Source organism: Pteropus alecto, unplaced genomic scaffold (genome assembly GCF_000325575.1).
Source record: "Pteropus alecto unplaced genomic scaffold, ASM32557v1 scaffold72, whole genome shotgun sequence".
Lineage (NCBI taxonomy): Eukaryota > Metazoa > Chordata > Mammalia > Chiroptera > Pteropodidae > Pteropus > Pteropus alecto.
In genome coordinates, this window is record NW_006436811.1 from 6,949,802 (window position 1) to 6,969,170 (window position 19,369).

The 19,369-nt window shown below is 34.4% G+C and overlaps 1 protein-coding gene and 1 pseudogene across 4 annotated transcripts in view; both read left to right on the top strand.

The window, feature by feature from the left end:
- The window catches only part of PIBF1 (progesterone immunomodulatory binding factor 1), a 149,730-nt gene that overhangs the window by 128,231 nt on the left and 2,130 nt on the right, over positions 1–19,369 (top strand). For 3 of the 4 annotated variants that reach the window (XM_025048173.1, XM_015590851.2, XM_006913785.3), the window contains one exon: positions 9,453–9,626. In XM_025048173.1, the coding sequence (XP_024903941.1) occupies positions 9,453–9,626 (174 nt within the window). Of the gene's footprint in view, positions 1–9,452; positions 9,627–19,369 lie in introns of those variants that run through there. The other variant, XR_003046885.1, reaches the window with a different exon arrangement.
- LOC112481426 lies at positions 3,713–3,831 on the top strand (annotated as a pseudogene).

The following is a 19,369-nucleotide window of genomic DNA, read 5'->3' on the forward strand; positions in this document are numbered from 1 at the left end:
GAATGCTTATTTTTTTCATGTAAGGATATGTGCATTCAGGTCTGAGGAAATTCAGGGAGAAAAATATTGCAAAAATATTCATTGCAAATGAATTTACACATACTTTAAATAAGATGGAACCAAACCTATTGTATAACAGTAATAACAATATCCTGATGAGTTTTTATAACTTCTTTTTTCCAAAATGTAGATCAATTATGTAGTACTGCCATATGTAGGAATTAGTTAGAGCTTGCTTTCAACCAAGCATATCTGGGAATAAGCAATCAGAGAAAGGGAAAGTTTTAAATTATCCCTCCATAATGAGAGAGGTAGCTTTTTGCTTATGCCTTCTAGAATTCAAGAGGGCATTAAGCTTCTCCCCAAAAGAGATATTTTTTAGTTTATAATAATAATGTTTAATATTTGTGTATTACTTTATAAATCTTTTTATATTCATTTATTCCACTCAAGCCCTATGATGGTCTTGTACCCATTTCATAGAAGCAGCCACTGAATCTCTGTTGTCCATTCTGTGGAATGTTGACGCTACTCAATTTTGAGTTGCATAAAACACACTTGAATTGCTTTTATATTGTAATCTGTAGATCTCTATGTTAATGTGGACTGGTATAGAACTTAGTAGAACTAGGGCAAATTATTTTGATTTTCATAAGTATCTTGACTTCTTTAATCTTTCTATCTTTAAAATTACAGGTATCTTTGTTGTATCCTGCAAGTAAAACTCTATCTTGTGTGAAGCAATATAACTCATAAAAATATTTTATCTGTGTCTAAATGCCCTTTTAACTTTTTTTGCATCACATTTTCACATCTATTTTGTATTGTATAGACTTGTCATTTTCTTTCTCTCTCTTTTTTTTTTTTAATGAAATGTGTGATTTTCCCACTACATTTTAGAAGTTCGGTAATTTTCTCTTTTACAAAGTAGTATACTTCTTGTTCTTTATCAGTAAGTAAACAACCTCTTACTGTCATTCCTGTGTTTTTATGACTCTCTTACTACGGTAGCAGCTTATAACAAACCAAACAATTCTAGGACATAAGGCAACACACAAAACAAATTGCCAAATTATAAAATAAGCCTCTAGAAGTGTATGGTGACCAGGAGAGTACATTGACAATGATATGAGATAATTATGATCATAATTCTGTTAGGTACCATATTGGCATATTTTGATATCAACCTTACAAGTCACTGATCACATATCAAGGAGCCAACACTAAGAAAAGGCTGGGAATGCAACATAGAGAAAGTATAGGCAGTGGAGTGAGTCCCACTCTAGAAATCATTGTTCAGAATGGAGGATAGAGTTTAGACTCTGAAGCTGATGATGAAAGTCAACAAGAATATACATCAAAACTTATCAGATTAGACTGAAATAGTAAAGGCCAGAAACTAGACAGCACCCAGGCGAATACTGTTACAGAAGAGAAAGCCAGGCACCAAGAGGACATTAATACCAAGAGACAAAGCAGTCAGAAGTCCAAGTTACTATTCAGTGATCAGCTGAGCTAAAGAACCCGCACAGACTAATCAGTATAGAATCAAGGCGCCCATGCTTCTGTTCAAGTCAACAATGGCAGTAGATTTCAACTCAGGGGCCTACTTGAACATGTTAATACTAGCTTCCTCTACCTGGATCACTGTTGAAAATGACCTAAAGATAATATCCAAGTTCAGGAAAGAATGTTTCAGGTGATTAGTTCTATCCCCCAGGCTATGACAGCACAGTTATCTCTCATTCATGTAAACACTTGAGCTCTCACTAAGCTTTCAGTCATTGATAGGGTATGGCTCCAAAAATGTTTATGTCTTCTGAAATGCTTTAGACTAAGGAATAGATAGACCTTATTCTGCTCTGCTCTGGCCAGGACTTCTTTCTTTAGTCTGTTCTAAGCTCAAAACTTTTAATACTAGCAAATAATCTGAGGAATCAATCAAGATGATGAAAGAATTCTTTTCAGTCATAAGAGAGATGAATGAACTCGGGATGTTTAGAGAAGAAAAGGCTTAGAGATAAGAAATTCAAAGTAGGCATGTGAAAGAGACAAAAATACACTTGCTATATTATGCATGTCTCCATAGGTTGGAATTAAAACCTGAGGATAGACATAAGGAGACATGTTTTGTTTCGGTTTGCTTTGTTTCGTTATTATTGTTGTTGTTTTGCTTTGTTTTGTATAGCAGCTGGGTTAAATGACTCTAAGATCTCTTCCAAACTTGAAACTGTTTGTCAAAGCCTTTGCCAAAAGGCATTTGCAATATTGGGTAAATAATCACAGCTCTGAACCCAAAAAGACCTGCAGTCGAATCCTACTTTCACATCTTAGCAGCTGATGAACTTGGCTAAATTTCTTAAAACCTTCTAAACCCAGTTTCCTCATCTTCAAAACTGAATATCTACATCCTAGTATTTAGGAGAGGATTAAGTTATTATGTAAAATACTTAACTGCATAGCCAGGCACATGGTAGATACTCAGCGAATATTAATTCTTGTCCTTTCTGTTCCTCTCTCCACACCTAAAACTTTATTCTCCCCGTGAGGCAAAGAGATGATCCTAGGATGCATTTACCCTATAAACGGGAGCAAGTATTTCGATGAAAAAACTGAGGGGCTGTGAAAACAGCAGTTTGCATTGTAGATACTCCCGCTATTCTCTAACAATCTTGTTGTACAAAATCTGTTTTGTCTCGTATTTAGAGTGTAGTGATTGGCACTCAAGGTATATTTTAACTTCATCAAAATCCGTACATTAAACTGTGCTAAAATCTGATTTGATAATAATTTTAAATTCTTGTTGAGCATTCAGTATAGAATGGATGACTTTGAATTAAATTTACATTTTCGTTTAAATTATTGTGATAGGATAATAATTTTTGGTACTTTTTAAATTTTCGTCCGTTAAAAATCTCTTCTGAAATGTTTACAAGCGAAATCTGAGATATGAAATCTGCTTTAAAATATTTTCCAAAAACTGGTAAGGAAATAGATAAAACAATATTGACAAAACAATTTAGCAGTTCCTTAAATAATTAAACATGGAGTTACCATATGACCTAGCAATTCCACTCTGAGGTTGTATACCCAATAGAAATGAAAACGTGACCACAAAAACTTGTGCATGAATGTTTAAAGCAGCATTATTCACAGTAGCAGAATGTCCATCAGCTATTTAATAGATAAACAAAATGTGGTATAGCCATATAGTAGAATATTATTCAGATTTATAAAAAGTAATGAAGTGCTGATATAGGTTACAATGTGGATGAACCTTGAAAATATTAAGCAAAGTAAAAGAACCCAGCCACAAAGGACCACGTGTTGTATGATTCTATTCATATAAAGTATCTACAACAGGAAAATCTGTAGAGATAGGAAGTATATCAGTGGTAGCTTAGGACTGAAAGTTGGGGGCAAGATAAAATAGAGAATTGATAGCTAGAGGAATCAGGATTTCTTTTTGAAGTGATAAAGTTTAAAAATTGACTGCAGTAATGTCCGTGAATATATTAAAAACCATTGATTTATACACTTTAAATGGATGACTATATGGCATATTATATCTCAATAAAACTTTTAAAAATTAACATTGCGAAAATGTTGATAGTTGTTAAAGTTGGGCAGTGGAAACTGAAGGCGCAATATGCTATGTTCTTTGTGTCTCTGAAAATTGCCATAATAAAATGTTTTTTAAATACCCTTTTAAGTCTACGGCCTTGCTACCCTGAACAAGCCCGATCCTGTCTGATCTCAGAAGCTAAGCAGGGTCGGATCTGGTTAGTACTTGCATGGGAGACCATCTAGGAAGACCAGGTGCTGTAGGCATCAAAAATAAAAAACAAAAATAAAACATTAAGGGATTGTAAGCTGACAAGGTCCTTGCAATCTGTGAGGTCAACCAAGGGTTGCCTCGCCTAAAAAATAAATATATACATACATACCCTTTTAGATGAAGTTTAAATACTGCATATATTGTTTTAAATAAGGTTAGTTTTTACCCTCAAGTAGAAATGATGCACAGAACCAACTAACGTATTAGTCATGATACTTTGTTATGCTTATATAAAAGCACTTACATTTACCCTCCAGTGCAATACATAGTTTGCATTATACTTGTCAGAGCTATTTTCATCAAGAAATGCCATCTATGCGTCCCCTTGCCAACATCTTTGCAGAGTTTACAACTTTCAGCAATTTATTGGCATGAACTATGCAATACTGTTAAGCAGCTGCTCCGCAGTTGAGCTGTTTTGATATGCCACCACTCCACACAAATAGTTTATATTAAATGGCCAAGATATGTGCTTTTGGATACAGGAGAGAAATATATCTTTTTCATAGATATTATTTGTACAATAACAATCATCATCATCATTATCATCATCTGGAGGTTTCATAAGAATGTTCTTGCCCTTAACTCTTTCATTTTCAAGAGTAATTATTGTACTGCAATGTGGTTATTATTGTTTGGTTTGGTTTTATCCTAAGTCTTAATTATATGATCAGACATAATTCTACATTTATTAATTTTAATAAATGGTTCATTCATTCGTGAAGTTACTGTAATTTTCTTATGTATTTGATATACTAGAATTATGTCATTTATACTATTAGCTTTTTGAAAATGAATATGAAGTCACATCAGAATTAATGAATATAAATTAGACTATGTTATAGAATAGTATTTAAAGGTCTCAAAAAGTGGTCAAAGGATAAAGAAGATTGGGGCATGGCACTTTTCCAGTATTTGAATTTTAAAATAAACCAGTAATTCTATAATCTAAAAAAAAAAAAAGAATTTAAAAATATTTTTTTTTAAATGGTTTCTAAAGTAATGGAAAATTTGCTAGGAATAGGCTAGAACTGTTCAAAATGAAGGGGCTCCAGATTAAGACCCTGCACATTTTGTCATTTTGAGGAAAAGAGCCTACTTTCTACCTGAGGACCCTAGAGGAAAATCTGTTAGACAGATTTTCTCATCTACCTGTACAGATATTGTACTCCACTCTCTCATTCTGTTGTTATGAATGGCCCATAACAACAGAAAGAAAACATTTAATCTGCTCTTTGTTCATAAGTTGGAACACACAACCAAAGACCATCAGAAACTGGAAGAAAATTAATAGTTCTTAACTAATTAAGTATTGTAATTAGTTTCTTCAGAAAGGTTTGAGAAAATAGTCTTTTTATAAAATAGAAACAGTCGACGAAAAAATTGTGATAGTTTAGAAATTGTTAAAATCAAAATCATGAAGTTATTATCAGTAAAAATGCCAGTAGAGGGATGTGAGGAAAAGTAACGAACTCTCCTGAAACTCAGAAAAAGGTTAAAAGATGAAATTAAAAGGGTACAGCTAAACAACATAGAAGATTCCAGCGAGAAAGAAAATATGTACAAATAATCAGCTTGGTGTAATAGTCCTCAGAAATTTAACTTTAGAAGACAGAGATAATACCATCAAAATTCTGAAGGAAAGCACATACTACCGCAATACCCCCTAAGAAACTTACTAGATTGTATGCCATCAAAACAGAGAGAGAGAGATTTAAGAAGTAATAAAACTTGTCAAGATGTGGAATAGAAAAGAATTTCAGAATAACAAGTGTACATCATTCTTAAAAACAGCACAAAATTGATTCTAGCAAACATGATAAGGAAGCTAGGTAATCTTAGGTAATATTTTTTAAGAGGTATATATTGTTTCTATCAACCAAGGAAAAAAAAGCAGGACTCAAAGAAGAAAAAGGAATAATTCTGTAAGAAAGTCGAGGTTAAAATAGAAATCGCAGTAAGTGGCATGATTTTGAGCAATAGGTGCAATGTAAGAAAAAGAATCCAGTTGAACTTGGTATTTGAAACACCGTCCTTTGAACATTAGCGGTTCCTTTTCTGTGAATCTAATCACTCTCTCTGCTCTGCAGTGAACAATATTTATAAATCATTAGACATTACTACAAATAATCCTACTGACCAATCAGAAAAGGACAGTTACAGAGCAGAGGACAGCAGAATGAAAAGCTAGGAAAGTGAAATGTAAAAGTCAAGTCCAAATAATAGGAACAGAATCTTAAATAGGAGATGGAACCAGCAATCAGGAGCCAGACAAGAACATGGTAAGAACTAAACCAGGTTAGGAACGAACCAGATTTCAAGATGACTTCATCTTACCAGAGGATTCTGTTTAGTAGTGGTAAATGTGTTTTCTAGTTCTTGTATGTTATGGTGGTTTATTTATTTTTGTTTGTTTTGTCACTTTTTGAATTGGGATCTTGTGAATCACAACCATTTCATTAGGGCAATTAGAGCAGGAAAATTTATGCTAAAAATGGAGGCGAGAGATATATTAAAGTATCTTCATGGTTAGGAAGACTCAACATTATAAAAGGTCTTCCTACGTATGTGTATGTGTATGTATATGTATACATACATACACACACACAGAGCAAAATCCCACCCCTATCCCTAAGAATATAGCCCAAAAAATACCTTAGTTATTAAACATTAAAACAGTATGACATAGGTACATGAATAAATAGACCATTGGAATAGAGTTTAATCTAAAAATAAATCATACACTTATGGAAGTTTAGTATATGATGAAGATAGCATCTCAAATTGGTGAGGAAAAAATTATCTCTGTGGTACATAATGTTGTTATTACATAATAGCCATGGGGAAAAAAGATGTTGAATTCACACCTATTACCATAAGCCAGGATAAACTTCAAACAGATGAAAGATCTAAATGTTTGAAAAAGAAAAGAAAAAGAAACCATAAAAGTAACTTGAGGAAAATGGAAGAAGAAACCACGGAGAGAAGCCCATAAAATTAAAGATTGACCTATTCAGCTGCATCAGAATCAGAAAGTACAAAGCAAAAAAAAAAAAAAAAGTGTGAACAGAGTCAAACAAAAATTAATGGGAAAAATAACCTGTCATTCATTTTACAAAGGGCTAATATCTCTAACATATGAAGAGCTCCTTGAAATGTATAAGAAAATGACCAATCACCCTGTAGGAAAAATAGGTCCAGGATAGTAACAGAAAAGGAACTACCCTTATTGATATGAAAAGCTTCTCAATCCCACAGTAGAAGAAATGCAGAATAAACATACCCAAACACTTCTCAGACTGGCAAAAATCCTAAGAGGTAGCACAAATATATATTTTATCAATTAGGAAACTAAAGGTCATTGAACCAGAATAGATTAAGCCTAAATTTACACAATTACTAATAGGAATAGATGTATCTGACTTCTAACCTAATATTAAAATATTCCCACTACATGTGCTTGGCTTTCCGTGTGTTCAATATATAATGGTATCTTGAATACTATTTGATGTTAAAGTAGAATTTTCTTTACTCAACTTTACCATTGATATGAAAGGGATCATCTAATGATCAGACAATAAAACTGAAGAAAATTGTTCTGCATCTTATTTATATCCATTGTAGCTTTATTATCCTAATAGGAATTTTATGAATTCCGTTGCTTTTAAAGTGTTCCTTACCTAGATTTCCAAAACCGTAGTAACATTATTTAATACCGTCAGTGAATAAAAGCAGTACTTTGACAACACCCTAAGTTGAGGGTGTTGGATAAAGCAAAGCCCCATGAATTTCCCTTCTGCCTCCTAACCAGCATCAGGGATGATCTGTTTCCTGTAACTGCTCCTATACCAGTAGCAGAGGGAAACCGAAAAGAAACAAAATTATGGCCTCCACGAGGGCACTTAGGGGCCAAAGTCCTCTGCCTAGTACACCTACAACTCCTTCCTTTTCTCCTTTCTCATCCTTGTTGTCCCCCAGTCCCCTTCCCCAAGCAAGTATGATCCTCTTTACCTTACATATCTACAGAAAAGAAATATTTTTTCCTATTATTTTTTCTCCTCATACCAAGGTATAAAAGTTATTACTCATAAGGAGAGATTCCTTCAGGTAGAAAATTTTCTTTTGATACACTGAGAGACTGTCATCTGCCCTTTCCCTTCTACTTATTGTAGTAAGTAGAATAGGAACTGAAAGCTACCATAACACCAGACATGTTTAACATTAAGTCAGCGATTGTAGATTTCACTGTAGGGGAGCATATAAATGAAATAACATAATCTTGAAGGGAAAAATAGAGCCTTAAAAGGCTCAAATAATAATATATCAGATTGGCAAGTATCTGAGGCATAGCCATTCTCATTTGCATTGGCCTCCCCAGCCCCAGTACTGCAAGAGGGAGAAAGAGGATTCTAGTACCATTTCTTCTAGCTCCTCTCCTGGCCCTAAGATTTATTAAGCTCTGTGGCTTAAACTCAACAGCTCTGTTTTAAAATACCCACTCAAGCTAGATGGTTCTAAATAGAATTAATGACAGCCAGAAAAAAAAAAAAAAAAGGCCTGTAGGAACTTGCTCTGACACAGAGCTGATGTCTATAAACAGATTAGTAGAAGGAAGCAGAACATCTTTCTCTCACCATAACTTTGTGTCTTGGCATGAAGATGAAATAAAATAACAGGAAAAAAATACTTCTAACACAGCCTACCACTGTTGTACAGATAATAAAGTAAAGGAGAACTTAGTTTGTCCTCTCTCCATGTGCTTGTGTGTGATTAAATTAATTTAGTGATTAATCAAAAATATCCACTAAATAGCGATAGGTTGTACTGGTTTGACTATGGGAAAAAATAAGACAAAATAGACTTGGAGAAAGAAATGAATGAAAATTTTTATCTGAGTTCTTCAAGAAGTTCAGCATAATAATTCTTAGTTCAGACAGAAACTGGATAAAGCTAAGTCTTGTTTTCATTTGTAAAAGAATAGGGAATAACACGGTTAAAGAAATCCCGAAGCTGTATTAAACTTACAGTTTGAATTGATGGTTAGTAACCAAAAAAAACTTTTGGACTTTTTTTTTCCCCTGCCATCTTCATATAAGATTTCAAAAGGAAATGGGTAGGTTACGAGGTAGAAAAGAAAAAGTTAAATGCCTAAATAATCGACTTGACAAACGTGTAGAAATATTATAGTGGAAAGTAACTATGCCAGTGGTTCCTAGATTTGTCTCTCCCTTAAAATCACCTGGAGATCTTTTAAAATTTCTAAAGCCAAGGCCACACCTCAGCACAGTTATCTCACAATCTCTGGGGGTGGGACACAGGCACCAGTAGTTTTAGAAGCTCCACAGGTGATTCCAATGTGCAGAAAATTTGAGGAACCATTAGACTATAGAATGATATATGTATCATTTATCATACTAAAACTATTAGTGACTGTGAGATTCATATGTCATAATTGTTCATTAATATGTTATTTTCACAACTTTCCTCATCTCTTATATTGCTTCAAATGTTTCTTCTACTTCAAGAATAAAAATACATGCTTTAACATCAATCAGTATTAGTCTACTTACTAAAATCATACTTGCTGTTTTCTTCTATTTTCATATAATAACAGGAATTGGCAGCAATGAAACAGATTGTCACTAATATGCGCAATAAACGTTCTGAGGACACATTACTTCTTACTAAAACGGAATCAAAAAATATGACGGAAAATCAGAAATCAAAGACTTTGAATGTGCCTACAGAACGTGAAGACAATATATTTATACCCAAACCAACACTCTTTGTAAGTACAAAAAAAAAAGCCTAAGAATTTTAATCTCTCTGATTTTCACTAAATGGTTTACTTGAATTTCTTTCCTCTCATTCATATTGGTTTTAAACAAATTTTAATAGTTTAATGGAAGGGCCTGGAAATATCTGTATTAATCTGTTTTCTGAATGTATATACATAAAACCTATCTTTACAGCTGATAGTTGGGTTTTATATTTTTAGTTAACATAATGGACTTTGCCTAGAAATTAGCCTTAATCTAGCATTTACCTCCTCCAGTCTCCCAGGACTAATTATAGGGCAATCAGAAAGACATTTTATATAAATTTTGAGTTTTATAGAAATAAAAGGGATGCAAAATATCACCTGCCCTCTTTTATTTGTAAAATAGTATATTCTAAAAGTTTTCTCATAAAGTATAAAACCAATCATATTAACATTAAATGAATTGCTTTTTTAGGTAAAAATGTGTGTACACAGAAAGTAATTAAAGAACAAGAAATTAGGAAAATTTGAAAAATTTGTTTTAACAAATATAATAACAATAAAAAGACAACAAAATCAAAATAGGAGTGACATTAAATATTTCACTGTACTTTAACATGGTTTCTCATCCATGCTTTAATTTCTTAGAAGAAACATGATTTTTACCATCTGAACATAGACACACTCAAAACCAGAAAGATTTTCTCTGCCATATTCTGATTCAGTGAGTCCCCAGAATCTTAATTTTTTTAAAACTCCCTAGATGATTATAATAATCGGTCACATATGGGAGCTTCAGATCTAAACTATTTCATTATACATTCAGATAATGCTACTCAAGATCAGTGAGATTACACAGTTCAACCTTTTAAAAAAATGACAATGTTACAATCTAGATGAAATAAGAAAAGGATAATTGTCGTAAGGATCTATGTGGCAGTAATGGAGACTAAGCTGACAGGATGGAGAAAACAGGAAGCCTAGATTGACCAGCCTGGGGACAAGGCCACTATATGGATTTCTGCAGCAGAGTCCATGGATTTTTTTCCTGTAGTGGTATATCACCTCCTCTTTGTTTCTCTCCTAGTTTCTGCTTACTCATAGTTTCCACTTCCTCATCAACTTGCTCACGGCCCCTTGTCTTGAGACATGTTTCTCTGCATTCTTCCCACATCTCTTATAATCTAGTTCTTATTGTGTTCCCCACGAGCAAGAATGTAATTGGTATAGCTCATCCTTGTTGGGTGATACCCCTTTATGGCAAGACTTGTGAAGGTTATTAGCCAGCCTGCTGAATGGCTCCCTTATTAGCAAGCAGGGGTCACATGTTACCAAATGAAGCTGCCTAGGGCTGTTTATTCGGAAGGACCTTGAGTAAGTTTTCCTCTGAAAGTGGGCTGAAATTATGGCAAACACTATGATATGTCTATTATAATCTGCAGGAAGAGAGCAGACAGAATACATAGATGTTAATGGGAAACATAAAGTCAGATGGAAACCACAAGATAACAGCCAAAGACTTAAAGCCTATCACACTTTCTGATCTGCTTTTCTGACCTTTCTCTGTTCCAAGCAATGAACTATTCTTTCTTACCCTAACATCGAACATTTCTTAGCTTGGTAACCTGATTCTGATATCCTAAAATCCTGATTGTAACCAGTACATAAGTAATAGTAAGATTTCTCCAGTACCTCACGATATTATGCAGTGAGAATAAAAATATGAAGATTCAAAATATAAAGTATTAATTGGATAGGTTTTATGCCCTTCTTTATGCATATCTATATTTTCTCCTACAATAAACTATATCTTGCATAAGAGAAGATTTTTCAGAGGCATGAGTTCAGCTATGTCCTAATGAAAACTGAGAGATAATACTGTAAACCAGTCAAGTGAAGACTATGTGCTAATAATGCAGAATTAGACATGTGAACTGACTGGGTCACCTGGGACAAGTCATTTAAGTGCTCAGTGCTGGTTCTTCTCTGTAAAATTAGGAAATTTATATGAAATGAGGTCCAGACTTCTTTTTTACTAACATGCTATGATTCTCTAATGGCATCATAATTTTTAGTTATTATTTTGAATCTTTTCAATTTTCCATAACAGTATTTTCCTTAAATCTTCTCTAATCTTGCTAATTAGGAATTTATAATGCAAATGTTTGAAAATAACATATAATCATTTCATAATCGTATGGTTTTATAGCTGAAATGGAAACATTGCTAATTTACCTCCAAATCCTTTGGCTGAATTATTTGCTGTTAGTATTTTCCTTGATATTAAATTTAACAATGGGTGGATAGATGGATACATGTTTATATATGCATTAAAAATATGAAGAAAGCACAAAACTACTGTTAACTGGACAATGGAGTGGAAGTAGAACTATGATAATAAAGGAGGAGGAATAAGAGCGTGAGACATTTTTCCTTACATACTTTTATAGTCATATGACTTTTGCAGTACTCATGTCATATTTATATATGAAGGCAACCCCAAAAGGTGCATTTTATGGAAAAACTCTGGCCATTGAAATTACAGATTTGGCCAAGTTGTTTTTTAGGCATTTAATGCACCAACAGAGACTAGTTTAAACCATAGAATGTCAGTGCTTGAAGGACAGAAGCTATATTTCCTTTGTCTTGCACAGCACATGAACAAAGCAGATAGTCAATAAATGTTTGCTAAAGATAAAAATTCAGTTCGACAAGTATATATTGATTATATGCAAGAACCTGTGCTAAACATTATAGAATATCTGCTCATTAAGATACAGAGTCAGCTTTAAAGATGCTTCTCCTCCAGGATCAAGGATAAGTAAATAACAATGGTATAAGATGAGATCAAGTGGAGTTCTTTAAAGGAAATACAAACTACTATGGAAATTCAAAGAAAGATAGATGCTGTGATACTGAATGGCTTCTGGAACAAGAAAGTATTTGAGGTTGACCTTGAGGAATATCTAGGAGTTTGACAGGTGACAATGAGGGTTAAAGAGTAAGAAATTCCAAAGGCTGAGAAAGTATAATGCTCACAAAATATTTTCTGATTTTTGCTCCTTTTCATTATTCATGAATAGATAGGATAATATGTATTTTCTATATCTGGGCTTTTTTTCTCTTTTTACTACACTCTTTTGCCTAACTTCAGCCATTTCACCATTCACTAACACTTTCCCTTAGAAAAAGAGGAATACAGTAGGTAAGATATACGTAGGATAGTCAAATTCATAGAGGCAGAAAGCAGAATGATGGTCTCCAGGGACTAGGGGAAAGGGGAGTTATCGTTTAATGGGTACAGAGTTTCAGTTATGCAAGGTGAAAAGAGTTCTGTGGTTGGATGGTAGTGATGGTAGCATAGTGCGAAAGTGCTTATGTCACTGGACTGGACTCTTAAAATGGTTAAGATGGTAAATTTTATGTTATGTGTATATTATCATAATTTTTTAAATTTTTTTTAAGTAAATGGGTTATAAAAACAGTTTTTCTCATTACTCATGAGGAAAAGTTTATAATTTCATCAAAAATGGATTTAGCAGTTATCTGTAATATATAATATAATGAATACAATTGGATGTATTCAGGCAAATGACACAGAATGCCACCCCAGGGTAGCATTACCACAGGATCATGTCCTAACTCTGTACCTCCCACCATTTTTCACATCATAACACACCTAGAAAAGTATATTTATATGGCGCACCAGGGCAAATGAACTTTGCTGGTAGATTGACGGGGTTCCAGCCATCTCTGGGAGTTGAAGGGATCAGTAGCTCATCATACCTACAACGCTTTCTTGTCACATTTGTTTGGAAGCGCTGGTCTCACTTTTTAAAGTTGAATCTAGATTTATCTCACCAAAGCATGCTCAAACCTCAAGATATCTAGCTATATACATTTACATTTTAAAAAGTAATTTTTCAATTTCTAGTGTCAGAAATACAGTTGAAACCTCTTCCTAATGTAATTGAGCTGGTAAGCTAAATTGGAAAGAAGAATTTCTTAGTGAGCACGGGAGTAAGGCAGTGAGGGTTGGATGACGTGAGCCATGCCTGTTTAGCTGGTGGGAAGGCCGGGTCAGCTAGACTCACTTCAGTTGGGCTCTGCCTCCGAGGACTCATGAGAACAAAGTAATTATACCTACTAAACATAGTCTTTCTGTAGAAAAGTGACAAGAGTTGAAAAGTAAGAGATTTTTAATTTCTAGCTCTTTTTCTAGAATCCAGGAATAATCCACCAGGCTTACTATCAGTCATCATTCTTTTTCATGTTTACATGCTTTCTCAGTATGTTATAACCCCCAAGTTATGTGTTAATGTTTTAGTTGGCTAATTCTGGATGACACGAGGGTACGTGTCTTATTAGTTATTTGTCTCCAATACCACATTGTAACATGATCATTTACTCCTGGTAGGTTTCTAATCAATCCTGTCCTTTGTTTCTTCCACAGCCCTCTGAGCTCTTTCCTAAAAAGTTTACTTTGGAGCCTGTTAACACTCTACTAACCTAGGTTTTCATTCACTTGTACTATTTCTTTATAAAACTACAAATATAAGTAACCTAAATCGGCACATAAAAATTTTAGTAAAAAAATTTTTTTAAGCGAGGCAACCCTTGGTCAACCTCACAGATTGCAAGGACCTTACAATCAGCTTACAATCCTTTATCTTTTATTTTTTTTATATTTTATTTTTTACGTCTGTAGCACCTGGTATTCCTAGGTGGACTCCCATCCAAGTACTAACCAGGCCCAACCCTGCTTAGCTTCTGAGATCATACAGGATTGGGCTTGTTCAGAGTGGGATGGCCGTTGCAGTACATAAAAATTTAAGCAGTGTTTCCAATGTAAAAGGATATGGGTTCATATAATGGAGTTTATAAGAGCCTTAAAAAAATAATCAAAGAATATCATCAAATTGAAAAAAAAATAATCGGAAATATGAAGTAGTCAGAAAATAAGGGCCTTCCTCAGTTAAAAGGTTAACTGTTAATAACTGAAAAGGCATAACAAAATTTGTTGCATAAAACACCATTTTATGAGTATGAAGGGTAAATAACCTTATTAAGGTAGTAATATAAAAGAAACAATTCTGTTTAAATAAGTAAAAGTGGAATTGACAAAATAAAAAGCAGTTAATTGTGTATCTGATTTGTTTTATTGTGCCCACTTTATTTAACAGTCATCTATCAGGAGTCAGCAAATTTTTCTTCAGAGAGCAAGACAGTAAATATTTCAAGCTTGTGAGCCATATACAGTGTCTGTTGCATATTCTGTTTGTTTTTATCTTTCTTTAAAAATGTCAAATCCATTCTTAGAGGATAATCTATATAAAAACAGCCCAGGGACCATAATTTGCCAATCTGTGATCTAGCTTATGTGTCTTGCTCAATATTAATCAGGAGTGGTAAAGGCCTAGAAAACAACAGTATCTGTAATTTAGGGCTGTCACCTACAGATATTACCTTACTGTAAATCATCTAGGAATGAAGAGTATACATCTCATGAGAATCAGAATTCAACTTTCCAGAGTCACTGTTATCTATCTACATTGGAATTTGTTTGAATTTTGGTCCTGATTAGATACTGATGTAAATGAGAAATCACTGTGACATAGTCTGCCCTAATGTAACTAACAGATAACTGGAATTTCAGACAGTAATGTGACCGAGGGCAGAGGTTTACCAATGGAAAGATTGAACATATCAGTAAATTTGGATTTATAGAGCAGGATATGTTATTTCTATGTCTTATTGATTGTTGTCACTTCCTGTCAGTAATTGCAGTGTTGTTTAGAACCATAAATACTTTCCACTATGCTTATAAAAGGTGATGTTGTCTGATTGGTTGGAGCCATATTACTATAATGACATTTTCTTTCATATTACCTAAGAGAAACTCTTGAATATAGACTCTTGTGAAACCTTATGTCCAGACTTAAATAATACTGACAGCCTTCTGTCATAGCAACCAAAACAATATTCATTCATTGATTCAAAAAATGTTTATCGAGCACCTATGTCAAGCATTGTTCTAGGCAGAAAGGACTTAAAAATTTCTACCTCCATGAAGTTTACATTCTTGGATGAATGTAGACTACACACCAACAAACAAACCAAAAAACAAATTGTTTTTTGTAGGTAGGAAGTGAGAACATGACAAATGCTATGGAGAAACAGGGATGACCTCTTTAAGATGACACTTAAGTAGAAAACCTGAAGGGAGAGCACATGCTCAAGATTGTCGAGCAGCAGCTGGCTTTTGCTAGATCTTATTATCTTGAGGAAATTTTAAATGTTGCTAGACCCAGGTAAAAATAGATTCTGATAGAAACTTGCTTTGCTAGTGAATATGAAATTATGTCTTACTACTTCCTTTTTCCTATTTAAGATAGAATACAAAATATATGATAAAATAATGTAACTTTTTAACAGAGCAATCCAAGTAGCTAACATTGGAAACAATACACTTTTTCAGTATTGCTACCATTTCTCAAAACATTTTTTTAAATGCTCCTGGTTTTGTTTCTCCTTCATTGTGATTAAAAATGCCATAAAATTTACCATCATACTCATTTTTAAGTGTACAATTTAGTAGTGTTATATATATTCATATTCTTGTGAGACAGATCTTCAGAACTTTTTCATCTGGCAAAACTGGACTCTGTACCCCTTTGGCAGCAGCTCCCCCCACCCCAGTTTCTGGTAACCCACCATTCTACATTTCTATGAACTTAACTGCTTTAGGTATACCTCATATAGGTGAAGGCATACAGCATTTGATTTTTGTGTGTGTGTGACTGGCTTGTTTCACTTAGCATAATGTCCTCAAGGTTCTTTTATGTTGTATCTCAAAACATTTTGGAATTCCTTTTATGGAATTAATTGTCTTTTGATTCTCTGGCACGTTCTTTTGAAGATAGTCATTTATTTAAGCCTTATTCCAAGCACAGAGTGCCCTTAAGTGCCCCAGAGTCTAATGGAAGCTGTGTATCATACAATACAGTATGGTTAGTACTAAATAAGAGGCAAGTACAGAATAATGTAAGGGTCACATCTGTGTTCTGAGACCCGGACGGCAGCAAAGGTGAATTAGAGGAATGGAAGGAAAGTGGCAACAGACTTTCATACTAATTCAGACAAATTTCAAAGGTTATGAAGGTGGTGGTGGAGAAGAAAGAAGCGGCAGCTCTAGGGATGCTATGCATATTTGCCTCTTGGAGATATGGGGAAAAATGAGATTCCATAGGACAAGATTTGAAAATTAAGTGCTTCCAAGTATTAGTTATGATAAACTGTGAATACCACAGAAAATTATTTTAAAATATAGTCATTGAAGTTTTTTTGGAATCATAATCAGAAAAAGTTATAAAGTATCACATGTTTAAAAACATAAGTTTAGGCTAAAAAATATTGAATATTCAAAAACCTAATATCAAATTGTATCCAGTGTCAGAATTGTAGATGATACAGGAATCAGCAGTCAATACTCTCATTAATATATAAAACATTAAGATTAAAAATGGCAAGAGAAATAAATTTATTCATTTAACCAACATTTATTGAACATTATTTTATGACTTCAAGGAATGCAGTTTATTGAGTGACTGATTCAAGTAAACAGTTGTAATAATTTTTTAATAAGTTAAGTATCAAAGGCTTTAAGTTCTTGAAAGGAACACTAAAGAAGCCTTGAAGTATCAGAGCAGGCTTCTTAGGGGAGGTGACTTTTGAGCTGAGTCTGGAAAAAGAAATAGGAGTGAGTTCTTCAGGCAGAGAACATCAAGCAGGAAATACTATTCATAGTTAGCATTTATTAAGGGCTAAGGGCTTTTACATTCACTCTTTCATTTCATTCTCTCAACACCCTCTGATGTAGGTTACTATATCAGTCAAGATCCTTTCACCAAACAGATGTCTTGTTCTGAAGGGACGTTTGCAAGAAAATGGAAACCAAGTGATGATGAACATTTCAGGACTAGTGACTGTGCAGAGCTATAATCACTCCATGGTCTCAAAGGCCAGGAGAGGGATTGGAGCTTTCTCATGGAAACTGATCTTCCGTAGAAGAATTTAGCTACTACCAAACCATGGCCAGGCAAAGACAGAGCTGGGGAGTAAATATCCCAATTTTTTTCTCCTACCTAAAAGCCCGCTGTGCATCCCAATAACTAAACCTAATCAGAAACCAGAAGATGCTGCTGACAGTTTCCCTGGGGCACAGAGCAGAGTGGGAAGGGATGAAGAGTAGATTTGAGGGTACCCAGAATATCCAGCAGAGTTATTTTTTATTCTCTCCTTATTACATAGGAGATATCTGAGAAGTCATCAAGTTTCCCAAGTTTACAAATGAGTGGATGGAGCCTATTTCATTCCAGAACTTGTTCTCTATACTGTGGTCAAGCCACAAAAATCAAAGGAAACCTGGCATTGGGTACCTACTACAGGCCAGACACTTTCCTATGTGCTAAAGATACAACATGAAACAAAATAAACACTTAATGTATTTAAGGATGAGTGTCAGTGTCTAGGAATTGTGTTCTACTGCTAATTCAGCAGCCAGAGCAAATGGTTCAGTCTCTCAGATAAAGGCCTGAATATAAGCATTTCAAGACTAGTATGCAGCCCTTTGAAGTCAACGAGGACCTAAGTTACTTCTGCCTTTCTCTTCAGCCACCCTTAGTATGTGGCTTCTGTCCTCAGAATCACAGTATTGCCTCAGCCATCACATCTGCATTCTAAGCAGGAAACAAGAAAAATGGGGGAAAAAATATCTCCTTTCCTAAAGGACTTTTCCCATAAGTGCTACCCAGCACCTGCTTATGCCCCACTGGCCAGAACCTAGTCAAATGGCCACTCCTAGTAGCAAGGGAGGTTGATTATTGTAGTTTTTACCCAAATGAGCCCATTACTCTCCTAATAAAATCAGAGTTCTCTTATTAAGAAGGGGAAGAGATGTAAGCTATGCAGTCGGCAGGCTCTGTCACAGGGCCTTAATTCATTTTTCTATCCCCATAGCCTAACAGAAGGGCCTGGCACATAGTAGGTGTTCAATAAAGTACTCAACTACAAATAATTTAGTTTACATAAGAGAGTGTCAAGAGATAGGATCAGAGAGCTGAGTGTGAGCCAGATCCTAAGGGTCTCTGTCTTCTAAGTTAAAATAGTGAGAACATGACAACGGAAGTGCAGTGCCCCCACAAAACCTGGGAACGAGGAACAGCCATAAGCCCTATAGGAGCAAGCTGTCAAATTAACTTAAAATGGTTATGATCAAAGGTCCAAAAAGTCAATTTAATAAAAGTGGAACAGCAGTTAATCCCTAGGACAGAGGTACTTGACTGTGGCAAATCTCCTTCATCAATATATCTGAAGAAAGAATGTATGGGGGCGGGGGAGAGGGGTGGTGTCTACAACGGACTAAATACCAGTAAAAGGAATTAGGAACTGTCTGCCATTGAAATTTTTATACTGACCTTTTTGAGTCTTAAGATTCCTTTTTAATATCAAAAGTTCAATTTAACTTCTTCCCATACACACATAGTAGTAATAAAGCTTTTAGTGTCAGTCATTTGAGAAAATGAAGATGTACAAATTCTAGACCTTTTGCTATAAGCTTGAAGATTTATAGCTTGGTCTATAGAAGTTGCTTTTAGATTTTTGTTTGTCTAGGAGCCACGGTTAAGAAAACCATATTTTTTACATTGTGACCTAGTGATGATTACAGTTTCTCAAAACAGAACTTACCCTACTATGGCAAGGTATTCTGA